General features: G+C 43.4%; 1 protein-coding gene across 1 annotated transcript in view; it reads left to right on the forward strand.

The window, feature by feature from the left end:
- Positions 1–10,644, forward strand: part of PRPF6 (pre-mRNA processing factor 6) — a 34,768-nt gene extending 24,124 nt beyond the window's left edge. The window contains exons 18-21 of the mRNA XM_065414214.1: positions 346–437; positions 4,804–4,918; positions 7,178–7,304; positions 9,125–10,644. Coding sequence (XP_065270286.1) covers positions 346–437; positions 4,804–4,918; positions 7,178–7,304; positions 9,125–9,277 — 487 coding nt within the window. The 3' untranslated portion in view covers positions 9,278–10,644. The remainder of the gene's footprint in view (positions 1–345; positions 438–4,803; positions 4,919–7,177; positions 7,305–9,124) is intronic.
- The last annotated feature ends 2,197 nt before the right edge of the window (positions 10,645–12,841 follow it).

The following is a 12,841-nucleotide window of genomic DNA, read 5'->3' on the forward strand; positions in this document are numbered from 1 at the left end:
AAACTGTAGATTAATTTAAACTACCTTTCCATTTCTGTGTTAATTCAGTCTCCTCTAAATGCTTTTATCTAAGATGACCGTTACAAAATAAAGGTCACAATTATCTTTTAACCCATGGGATGGAAAAATTATAATAGCCATTGATTCTTCCATGATTTCCTGCTGAACACATTTAGCCCAATGAGCTTATGAGTGAGCAAAATTAGTCTCCTGGAAGCTGTGCAGAGAGCACTGGTAGATGTGTTCTTAACAAGTCCCATGTCCTTCAAATGAAATGTCTCGCAGGTTTCTTGCTTTCTTAGCTACTGAATTGAGATGTTGACAATGGTGTCTTTTCCACACCAGGTTAGAGTCTGTGCGATTAGAATACAGAGCTGGACTAAAAAACATTGCTAATACGCTGATGGCCAAGGCATTGCAGGAATGTCCCAACTCGGGTAAGGAGGAGCTGATTTTTCTGAAATGCAGTTATTTTTGCTTGGTGGATAAGAGGGGTCCTCATCTCTCTAAGATGTTTCTGCTAGCCATGTCATCTTATGTACTGATCAGATTATGATATGCTCTAGGACAGTGGTTCTCAAACTGGGGGTCGGAACCGCTCAGGGGGTCGCAAGGTTAATACCTGGGGGGGGGGGGGGGGGTCACGAGCTGTCAGCCTCCACCCCAAACCCTGCTTTGCCTCCAGCATTTATAATGGTGTTAAATATATTTTAAAGTGTTTTTAATTGATAAGGGGGGTCGCACTCAGAGGCTTGCTGTGTGAAAGGGGTCCCCAGTACAGAAGTTTGAGAACCACTGCTCTAGGAGGTGGTAATTTCCTTCTGCAAAAGAAGTGTTGCAGATCTGTTAGAGGTCTCAGATGCTCTTGACTGTTGCCTGAAGAGAAGGGCATGGATTGTTCACAGGTGGTTCAGTTTTCCTGCAGTGTTGCTTGGATTGTGTTATCAGGCCCGTGCCCGGTATGTGGTTCCTGGTTTCCTGAGAGAATATCTTGGACATGGATGACTTTTTTTCTTTGAGGACTAAACTGATGACTCCTGTTTAAAGGAGGTGCTGGGTTCTGGGGTTGAATGAAAGCACTCTGGGTTAACAGAGATCATTTGTGCAGTAGAACTGTTCAACGGGGTATGATTTAGTGGAAGAATTATGAGATTTCTTTGCATCTTCCATGACTAGATGTGCACTCTTAAGAATTCCTTATGTCGGAGCTTGTCGGCACCTTGACAACACTTCCATGGGATAGGTAAATATTATCCCCATTTTATAGACGGGGAAAACTGATTGTGTGCAAGTGACTTGCCCAGGATAACACAGCAGATTGGTGTTGGAACCAGGACTAGAATGCAAGTGTACCAGTTCCCACCCTCCCACTAGGTCAAGGGTTTCTAAACTTTTTTTGTAGCATGAGCCACATGTAAGTATTTCGTCCTGAACCTCCTTCCCTGCCGTTCATGATTGCTGAGTTCCCTTCCTAGTCACAATTGTATAACGGCCCTGTAGCAACTACATAGCTAAATAATCTTGAGAAAGAAAAGCTTTTTATTTTAAGGATCTTTTTTTCCCCTGTTGTGGAATACCACAATAGTCATAAAACATGTGCTCAGGTCAGGTCATGGACTTTTCTACACTGGTACAAATATAGCCTGCAAGTAAAGAGAAGTCTTGAAAGACACAAAGGGAAAATTCTTGCTCTAAACTATCAGTGAAATCAGAACAAAGTTAAAGAGAGAGAGTGTGTGTGCGCGCGCACGTGTGTGTATACGTACACACACCCCCCCCCATGGTTAAGGCTACGATTATGTCACGGAGGTCGCGGAAGTCACGGAATCTCTGACTTCCAGAGACCTCTGTGACATTGGGGGCCCTGCAGCTGATTAACCGCTGCCAGCAGCAGGGGACCGCTGCAGCAGCCCAGCCTCTGCGGGCAGCAGTGGGACCTCCCACAGCTCCCAGCCACCGCGGGGATCCCAGAGCTCCCCGGCCATTACTGCTGACAGGGCCCCCCTGCAGCTCCCAGGCAGGGGGCAGGGTACTGGACCCTCCTCCCTCCCCATTTTGTCAGCGTTGTTTTGAGTAAAAGTCACGAACAGGTCACGGGCAATAAACAAAAATTCATGGAAGCCGTAACCTGTCCATGACTTTTACTCAAAATATCCATGACAGAATCGTAGCCTTACCTATGGTGCATATATGGCTGCCACTTACAGGAAGCTATTGCACTGAACCACCTGATGGAATCCTGGCAAATGTGAGACTTCTAAAGATTTCCACAGCTCTAGAGTGTTCCACAGGTGTGGCTGGCTGACAAGTGAAGCAGAAGATTTCATGCTCCTTTGAGCAGATTTCCTTTTCAGCTTTTTGGCAACGAAAGAAAAATTCTCTGGGGATGTGTAACCTTAAACTTCTGTGGGCATTTAGAGCAGTTTTCCTGGGCCTCCTGTGACTGGCCTGTTTGGCAGCAGGGAACAGTAAGGATCATTGGGAGGACTTCAGCGTTCCTCATCAAACTCTTCCAACTGCTTCCAGGTGGTACATTTTACAGCTTCTTAATGTTTTTCCTCCTGAGGGTAGTTACCTGTCATGTTCGCTTTGAAGAGATGAGAGTTGATGATTCTTAGGTAGATGTAGTGTGTCCCGTACAATTAAAATTACATACTGAACAATTTCGCTCCTGGCTATCTGAAAGATTTGGTAACCTTTTTGTTCTGGGTCGTTCACTATGGGCTTGTCTATCTATAGTGTAGCTATGCTAGCAGAGCCCTCTAGTGCAGATGCAGTATAAGCTGGCAGAAGTTCTTCTTCTGCAGGCATAGCTGCACCATCTCATTCTTCTGTCAGCATAGTTGCATCTACACCAGGGTTTTGGTGGCATAACTACGTTGGGTGTGTTTTCCGCCCTCCCCCGGACTTCTAGCCGACAACTATGCTGGCAAAACTTTGTAGTGTAGACCAGGCTCAAGTTTGGCTACCGTCAATCTGCCAATAATGACCTTGGGTGGTCTATTATTTTCATACTAAGTGCCCCCTTCGTAGCAGACTACTAGAAATGTATATATTTTCAAGGCATTTTAGTTTTGCTTCTAGTAATTTGTTGGCAGGTTGGCAGTGTTGTTGGGAAGTATACCGGGTGCCTGAAGAGAGCTGTGGAAAGTTTCACCAGACCATTTATCCCTTCATGCTAACCACTGGAAAGTTGATGAGTGTATCCCACCTTGTGGCACTCATGAATTAACTGAATTAGTATGTAGGCAATGTGTGTGATTTGTCTGTACAATTAAAACATTTACCTGCACTTGTGGGATAACAGTGTTCAAACATTGCTTACAGATGCATCCATAGATGGCTGATGGCCACCGCATAACACCAATCATGTGTTTTGCATGATGCGGGGTCTCCAGAAGAGGTTTGAGGATAGTTCTATATTGCACTGTTCCCACTGTGTGGTGGTCACAGCTGAAAGTCTTTGGGCCGGCACATACCTAGTGTATGAAGTACCAAAAAAAAATGGAAAGCTAAGAGTGTGTCTTGTAGAAGCGCTTCATAGCTGGAGACTCAGTATTCAGGGAATAGCAGCTGATACTGCAGAGTACAAAACAAAGAAGCATTCAGTACAAAGTTAGTGAGTTTTGGTGAGAGCTATTTGAGCATTAGGTTGGTCCATCACACGATGATTATGAAGCACAAATATGATGCGGCTGTGAAGGAGGCTAATGCAATCCTGGGATGCATCCGGCAAGGTATTTCCAGTAGAGTTAGGGAAGCATTATTACCATTATACAAGGCACTGGTGTACGCTCATCTGGAATACTGTGTGCAGTTCTGGTCTCCCATCTTTAAGAAAAACGAATTCAAACTGGAACAGGTGCAGAAAAGGGCTACTAAAATGATCAGAGGAATGGATAACCTATCTTACAAGAGGAGACTTAAGGAGCTTGGCTTGTTTAGCCTAACAAAACGAAGTAGAAGGGGAGATATGATCGCTCTCTATGAATACATCAGAGGGATAAACACCAGGAAAGGAGAGGAATTATTTAAGTTAAGGGCCAACATTGGCACTAGAACAAACGAATATAAACTGGTCATCAATAAGTTTAGGCTTGAAATTAGATGAAACTTTCTAACAATCAGAAGAGTGAAGTTCTGGAACAGCCTTCCAAGGGGAATAGTGGGGGCAAAAAACCTAACTTATTTTAAGACTGAGCTTGCTAAGTTTGTGGAGGGGATGGTATGATTGCCTACAATGGCCTGTGGCCCATCCGTGACTGCTGTTAGCAAATATCTCCACTGGCCAGAGATGGGACACTAGAGGGGGACGGCTCTGAGTTAGAAAGAATTCTTTCCCAGGTGTCTGGCTAGTGGTTCTTGCCCACATGCTCAGCGTTTCATTGATTGCCATATGTGGGGTCGGGAAAGAATTTTTCCCCAGGTCAGATTGGCAGAGACCCTGAGGGAGTTTGCCTTCCTCTTCAAAGTGAGGCATGGGTCATTGGGCTGTTTTGAACTAGAGTAAGTGGTGGATTCTCTGTAGCTTGAAGTCTTTAAATCAAGATTTGAGGACCTCAGTAACTCAGCCTGAGGTTATGGGCCTACTATAGGAGTGGGTAGGTGAGGTTCTGTGGCCTGCAATATGTGGGAGTATCAGACTAGATCATCATGATGGTCCTTTCTGGCCTGAAAGTCTGAAGCAGTAATGACACACTGCATTCTGGATTTAAGCACCTACCATACTTGCTATACTTGGTAAAATGTGGCCTTTTAATCTCTGACTTAACAAAAATTGGAATCTTTCTGTTTGGTTTTTAGGAATCCTATGGTCAGAAGCAATTTTCCTTGAGGCAAGACCACAGCGAAAGACCAAAAGTGTGGATGCCCTGAAGAAGTGTGAGCACGACCCTCACGTCCTGTTGGCTGTAGCCAAGTGAGTAGCTATTCCTATTTTTAATGAAGTAAAAATAGACATTTTGTCTCTGGACACAAGTTAAGGTCACATACACCATGAAAACACAGCTGCAGATCAGTATCATGTGGCCTTGCTTCAATACAGTATTGATATGCCTCAAAACCAGGAACAACTGATGCATCTGTATGGCTGCCTCTGAGCATCAGTGCAAATCAGCTTCTTTCTCTTGGCTGAACACAAGCTGTCTGCCTTTTCTCAGAGTACTAATGTCAGCTGGAAAGTGTAGGAGTGCAGTGGGGAACACTGTGGATTCATGCAGAGATCTGTTCTAGTGTTAGGTTTAGGTACACTGAAAACATCACTAGCATGGGATCCCTTGGTACATAGCTTTGACAAAGACTTGAAGGCAAGCTGTAATTGCTTTTCCTTTTGGGGACATGTTGTTCATGCCCATGGAAGCGTGGGGCTGCTTGTGCTGGCCACTATGCCAGTTTAATGTGGACAGGTGCTATTTAAACTCCCTGTCTCTTCCCTCTTAGTCCCCAAATTCTGCCAGTGGCCCATAATCTTGACCTGCCATACTCTGCTTTTCCAGTTCTGCTGCTTCCATCATCCCATGCTGTTTCATTTTGGGCATTTCCTGAGTATAAGTTGCTGGTCATGCTGAATTTGCTTCTGTGAAGCAGACAAATGTCCATTTAGGAATTGAAACAAAACCAAAATGTCATTTTCTCTTGTTGCCTAGACCAGATTTTGAATTATCTAATGTTGAAGGGCTAGTATTTTAATCCACTGTGCTTCATGGCTTTTTTCCTGTTCTTTTATGTTACGAGCCTCCATTCAAGTGCAGGGCTGACTTTAGTGCAATAGTGATTGGAAACAGCTGTTTTTTCTTTTGTAAATACCATAAGAGTTTAATAGAGGAAGTGTGTAAAACAGTGCCCAAATCTTACACAACTTTTCTTGTAAGCCAGAGCAAATCACACAGGATTCACTCCAGTTACTGTGGCACTAGGGTCTGCCAGACAATGACAGCTGACTTCTTCAGTTTTGTCAGCAAAGGAGAAGAATTTTAACTTTCGCTTTAGGGAAACTGGTTCCAGGCCCCTTCTGGTACAGCCTCAGACTATTTAGTAGCTAAACTAAACCCAGCACAAGTTGCTTCCACCTCCCATAATGAGTTTTCTGTATGTGTCTCTGATACTTTGGGCTGTAACGTGATTGTGAAGAGCTTTTGTTAAAAGTAAATAAGTTACTACAGATTGTTACTTTGCAGGTGTTTTGTCTGTTTCCTATCAGTGTTCATGCTCTTTAAATCACAGTTTATCTAACACCGAACAATCAAGAGTATCATAAGGCTTAAAAAACAATCATGTTATCAAACCATAAAATTATACAACTTAACAGGTTAGCCAATCACACAGCCTCCTATTCATAAAGACCTCGCTAGTTTTAATTGAACTCTATTTGATGTACAGAAACCAAACCCATAAAATATTGACACAGTTGATTAGTTCTTGGGGGGAAAAGTTTTGAAATTCATGAGCAAATTTTAGAAATGGCGACAGGCAATGTGAGTGCAAAAGTTGGGGTTTAAACATCTAAATCCCACTCCTACCCTTTTGCATTGAAACAGATTTTCAATGTACGTCTGTTTCAGTAGATTTTAGTATTTCACTATATACATGCACTTGTCCTGATGGCTCTGCTGCACAGTACGATGGGTTCTGCTTCAGATCTTGGCCTTCATAAATCTGGACACACTTCTGTAGGTACAGGACTTAAATAAACTCCAAATATCTAAAGATTGTACATAGCTTGTTAGATAGCTACAAGATCATCTTAAAACATTAAGAACGTGATGGTGGGAGATAAGATTGCCTGCATGAGCCTCTCCTTTTATGAATTTGGTGCAGCATGGTTGACTGACAGTAAGCAAATAAGGGGGGAAGATTCTGCCTGGGTTTCAAGAAAATAACATTCTTTCTTCAGAACATCTGACTCTCCCCCCTGCTCCCTTCCTTGGTTGGGGGCTAACTTAGCCTTTTAGACTCAGTCAGCAATCAGCAAGGAAACAGTGGGTGTTCCATTTTACCTCTATAGTCCCTCTTCCACCTTCCCAGGCAGAAGGATCTCTTTTTGCAAAGCTGCCCCCTCTGTGCTGGGAGAGCCGAGAGCTGAACTTTTCAAGCTGTCAGGTGACCCGTTGTCTCTGCAAGTAGAGAGTGACCTGCCAACTGCTCACTTCTGCTTTTCTCCCTTTCCTTCCCACAACAGGTTGTTCTGGAGCGAGCGTAAAATAACCAAGGCCCGAGAATGGTTCCATCGAACAGTGAAGATAGATTCAGACCTGGGGGATGCCTGGGCTTTCTTCTACAAATTCGAGCTCCAGCACGGCACTGAGGTAAGAGAGTGTCTCTCTCTATAGATAGAAGCCGTGACCTCCTGGGGAGTGGCGCGGGGTCCCCACCCCACCTTCTGCTGGCTCACAGGACTGGTTTTGAAGCCCATCGTCACTATTCATTAATCAGCAACAGGAATCGCTGCTCAGCCGTTCAGAGCACCCTGTTCCTAGCAGAGAGTGCGTTGCCTCTGCAGTACACTTGGCCTGAGGAGTGAGAGGCTGAGACTGCTTTTGGTAACTAGATAATTATGAGCCGCGTGACTTAAAACATGATGTTTTTAAAACCAGCATTGTTAACAGATGGAATTTCTTTTTAGATTTCAGCTTCAGAAATTGCCAACTGATTGCCTTTACGAAAGGAAATGTAAACCTACAAATGACTTAATCATTTTCTGAATCCAGAACCTTTCAGAGCAGCTATCTCAAAACTCTAAACAAAAAGGGTTCTGTATCTTAACAGACAGCTTTATGTGGCTGGGAAACAATTGTGTGCAATCCTAGTGTTTGATTATAGATCAAAGCAACCATCAGTCTAGTGTACCCCATCTGTGCTCTCTCTCTGGTTCTGCAGGAAATGGTAATTATCAAGCCAAATGCCATGTTGAACACCCTCTGCCATTGCACATCTATTCTTAAACTGAAGTGTGTAGTTTCTGCTTTTGAAGCAGAGGATGGAGGATTCTTCAGGATCAGTTAGCAGTGCATGTAATGCTTGCCACAGCTCTTGTACGTTTAGGCAGAATATGCACTTCTCTCTACAGGCACGCTCTGGTGTTCCTTAATCAATTCCTCTAGATATCACAGCATGGAAAAATAATATGGATTTTTAAAATTAGAAACTGCTACCCCAATAATAGATGCAGTAAAATGTGCACTGTTGAGCACTGACCCCAAGTACACTATCTTTTCTGTGTGGTTCTCCAAAGATGGTATTTCCACTCAGTCCACCAGGAGGGAATCTCACAAAAACCACCACCACAAAGAACTGGACACAGTTGGCAGCCTGTCTTTGCCATCCACAGTTACATTAGCTGATACAAAAATGTATGAGATCAACCTTCATTCTTCAAGGCATAAGCCATCCGCTAACTGCTTGGGGTTAGTAAGAAGTGTCCCTGTAGGTGTTGCTGGATAATTGCCCCTTATGAGGGTTTTTATCCCGTTCCCTGAAATACCGATATGGGTTGCAGTTGGAAATAGCATACCAGATCCGATGGACCATTGTTCTAATCCTGTATGGCAGCTCCTATGTAATGCTCATGAGAAGCCTGGTGCTGAGCTGATGTGAGACTTCTCAGCTTCAGGGCGAGGCGTCTCCCTCGACATGCTGGATGTGTCTAGGCAACACAAGGAAAGCATCCACCACAGTTGCTTTGATTCTGCCTGATCTGTGACTAGGGAACCAGTTTCATTGTCTGGCAGCCTAGAATGTACTAAGACTAGGCTCTAGAGCACCGTATTAGATTCATAACTCCGCCAAATGTCCGTTTTTGTGTGTTCTCTCAAAACAAATGTTAGATTCTGTTGAAGAGCAACTATGGAAAGAATGGGGGGAAAGGTAGATGGTGGAAAACCAAACACCGTTTGGTAGCCCATTGGGCTGCTTTGCAATTGCTGCCAAGCTTTAACCTTCCGTTATTCCTAACCCTGATTTCCACCTCTTTTTCTTTTTTTTAATGGTTTGTATAAGTGCTTAACTTTCAGCACAACGTACCAATGCATTAGAAGGAATGGTAGAATCTGAAGACGGTCTTACTCAGCTAGGGGAAAGAATTGTGGGATTAAGATAGTCCCAACCTGTTGTTTTTCTTCCTCTGTAGGAGCAGCAGGAAGAGGTGAAGAAGCGCTGTGAGAATGCTGAGCCCCGCCATGGAGAGTTGTGGTGTGAAGTGTCCAAGGACATAGAGAACTGGCAGAAAAAAATTGGAGAGATCCTAGTAGTTGTGGCAGCCAAAATTAAAAATGCCTTCTAGAGTATGCCATGTTCATCTGCCTCAATCATCCCTGCAGGACATGGCCCCTTTGCTAGACATGTTTCCAACACCCTCAACCCTGCCAGCGACACAATCGCTTAGAGCAAACAAAGGAAGTTGGTGGAACAAATGAGGACCCCTGGTTTTCCAAAAACAATATTATGATGAGGAGACAGTCCCTTCCACTCCTGCGGTAGTGCTTGAGACTGCACATTGCAGTCGTTGGTGTGGCATAATCCGATGCGTTTGTGTTGTAATGTCTTCTGTGAACATTGCTGGCAGGTGTTGGTGCTGAGTCATTTTGCGTAGGTTTGATGGGCATTCTCATTCGGATGTCTGAACCCATTCTGTAAATTCAAACCTTAATTATTGATCGCTTTCTGATGACTTGCAGCTCCTCTAGTGTCTTCCCTGGCACGAGTTCTCTTCCTGTCAACCAGGCCTTCAGTTTCTTGGTGTTTGGCCCTTTTAATGATGACTCGTTGTCAACAAAGCTGTGTCCTTGATATTTAAGCATACTAAGGCTTAAAGAACGAGGAACCAAAGAACAATTATCGCTGAAAGACATGCCTGGAATGTTGGGGTGGAAGGAAGGGCATGGTGGCAGAAACAGAAGGCAAAACTGTATGTTTGGTGTGACAAAGCTAGACTGGAACTGCCTCCTCAACTTTTGGGGTAGAATCTTGGTCAGATTTGTGTGGAAAACTATTCTTAATTGAGCATTTTGTGAAATCCAATAACCAGAACCTATTTTTAGTGATATTTTCTCTAATTTTTAAATGTATAATGTAAGCATTTTCTTTTAATGGAATAATTTCACTTTAATACTACAGCAGTAGTGTTAAAACAACATGGTAAAAATAACTCGAGGCTCTTTAAAGGAAAAATCCTTATTCTTAGAACCATTAAGAAGCTATGTGCTTTAACAACTGAAGCTGATCTCCAGGATGGATGGATATGAAAAACTTCTCCAAGCTCAGATGGAGAAACTAGCTTGTTGCTGGGATGATCTTGGAGCACATAGACGATATCTGTGTCTGTAGCCCCTGTAAGTTATCTTAGGTTCATGAGTAAAGTTTTCTAAACCTATGAGCAGTGCCATTTTTTGACCCAAAGGGGTGACTTCCAGTCTCTTGATCCTCCTTTGAGTGAAAAGAAATGTCCTCCAGAGAGATTGTATCTATTTTATTCTTCACCAACTGAAAGATACAAATGTCTCCAACTTCATTTAATAGCATTTGTATATTAGGATATAGTGATTTTTTTTTTTAAAGTATGTATCATCATAGAATGTTTGAAGAAAACCTGTCACTTGCCTGGAAAACTGTACAGATGTAATGGGATGCTATAAAATACAACTGTCTTGTGTTTCGCTTTGAATTCTATTTGACCACCATCTCCTCCATCGCAGTGACTGTTGCATGTCAAAGAGTAAATGCAGGGTGGTTGGATCTGACTAGTGGGTGGGTACCCTATGAAAGGCCAGCTACTCCTTACAAAGATGCCCGTGTGAGGAATGTATCTGTCTGCCAAGCTTTCTCATATTCTTTTGCTTTAAGTGCCACATTGTTTAAGGAGTGGCCACTCTTGATGAAAGTTTTTCTTCCAGATTTATAAATGCGAAATGAAGCCCATGTGTTCTCTCTCAGGTAGCTGGTGAGAACTTGTGCAATTGCACCTTCATTAAGAAAGGTATACCTCATTAGTGTGCTGGGGGCTTGTAAACTTTCAAAGGCTCAGGCCTGCAGCTGTTCAGGCAAGCAGCATGGAGATGGAAGACCTCCACTATCCCAAGAGATTCTCCACCACCAACAGTGACTTTCCTTCTGTCGCTGATGCAGAGGCAGAGTGACGGTTCTCTGCATGGGGGATGCAGGGGCTGAGTCTGGGTTAACCGTACTGAGAGAGGACAGGGGTGTTAGTTGGTTGGGGTGGGGAGGTATAGATAAGAGGATAGTTTAACTAGGATTTCCCAGAGTTGGGTCAAACTAATAATGGTTCTGCAGGGGGTCAGCTTGAAAAAAATGTGTTAACAAATTAGACAAGGTGGGTGAGATCTTTTATTGGGCCAACTTCTGTTGGTGAGAGAGACAAGCTTAAAGCAACAGAAGTTGTCCAATAAAAGATACTACCTCACCCATCTTGTCTCTCTAATATCCTGGGACCAACATGGCTACTGCATATATTAACAAATGTCATTTACATACTGTATTGAGTACCTACGGGGCCTATCCTGACCCCTCTGCTTATAGATGGTGTCCCTTCCCTGTCTTCTCATCTGTCCTTTGTCTCTTTAGGTTGTAAGATCTTTGGGGGAGGGGACTGTTCCTCTTGGTTGGAAAGTGCCGCAGTGCTAGAAACATGCTAGACAATCTACATACAATAATAATCAGGGCAGCAAGCTTGGGCTTCACGGTCACCCAGGTACAGAGGGCCTGAAAAGCCCTATATGGTCCTTAAGTCCTGCAGTGAGGCTGTGTTGGATGGAACACAGTGGGGTTTTTACACTCTGCTTTGGAATGGGCTGGGGAAGGGCTGTTAGATCCAATGTCTGGGAAAGTCCCAAATAGGGGAGAGGGGTTTGGAGGGTTGGGACGCTGACCCCCACATCACATCCCTGCCCATTGGTTGAGGGCTGAATTCCATCCTCCCCTGCACTTGCTTTGTTCCCAACACAAAGACCATTCATTCAGACTTTGTGTGAGATTGGAGTGAACTTTCCCTTATTTAAAGAGCATAAAATGTAGCAACATAGTAATACAAAAATTCACCTTCAGGGTAAATGTACTCTCTCTCCCAGTGCTGAGGCACAGAATGGGGTATTGAAAGCATCGGGATGTGAGGGCTATGTACCAGCACATGGATTTGTTCCCTTTCGAGCATGAAATTCCTCTTGCCACCCAGTGTTTCTACCTTTCACCTTACCTTTCAAAATGCCCTTAATTGTTGATGCTTTTTTTTTTTTTTAAATGGACCCTACCCTTTACCAGCTTAATGTTTTTAGATGTCTTAACATTTTGAAAATGGATTTTTGAACCTGTAAATTTTATTTATATGCACATAGAGCACAATAAACATGTCTGGATCCAGCCTTCAGTGGTGTGTCCTTGAGTATACATAGTTCCTCCTGCTTCAACTGATGATCCAGCAGACCATTCTCCTCTCAGATCCCTCTGGAAGGCTTAGTGCTGCCAAGACGTCTGTAAGATTTGAGTTGGGTTATTCAGGTATCCTAAAAGCCACACATTTTTGCTTCATGGTTCTGCGCCCTCTTCTTTGCCAAGTAACTATTGCTCTTAACCCATTCCTTCTTTGTTGTTCCATTAATCTTTGTTACATCATGTATGAACGTAGTTGTAAACTTGTGGCATGGGCCATGTCTTATTAATACCCAGGTGCCTAGCATGCTTTTGGTTGCTGTCAAATCTTTAGATTAGCCATCCACAATTTGTTCTGTAAAAATCATGGTGAGAAGAATTTAAATTAGGTTTAGCTGACTTCACACTCCAAATATGATTCTGAGCTCATTCATCTGAGGCCAACAAAGGTACCTTTTTAACCTCT

The sequence above is a fragment of the Emys orbicularis genome, chromosome 12 (genome assembly GCF_028017835.1).
Source record: "Emys orbicularis isolate rEmyOrb1 chromosome 12, rEmyOrb1.hap1, whole genome shotgun sequence".
Lineage (NCBI taxonomy): Eukaryota > Metazoa > Chordata > Testudines > Emydidae > Emys > Emys orbicularis.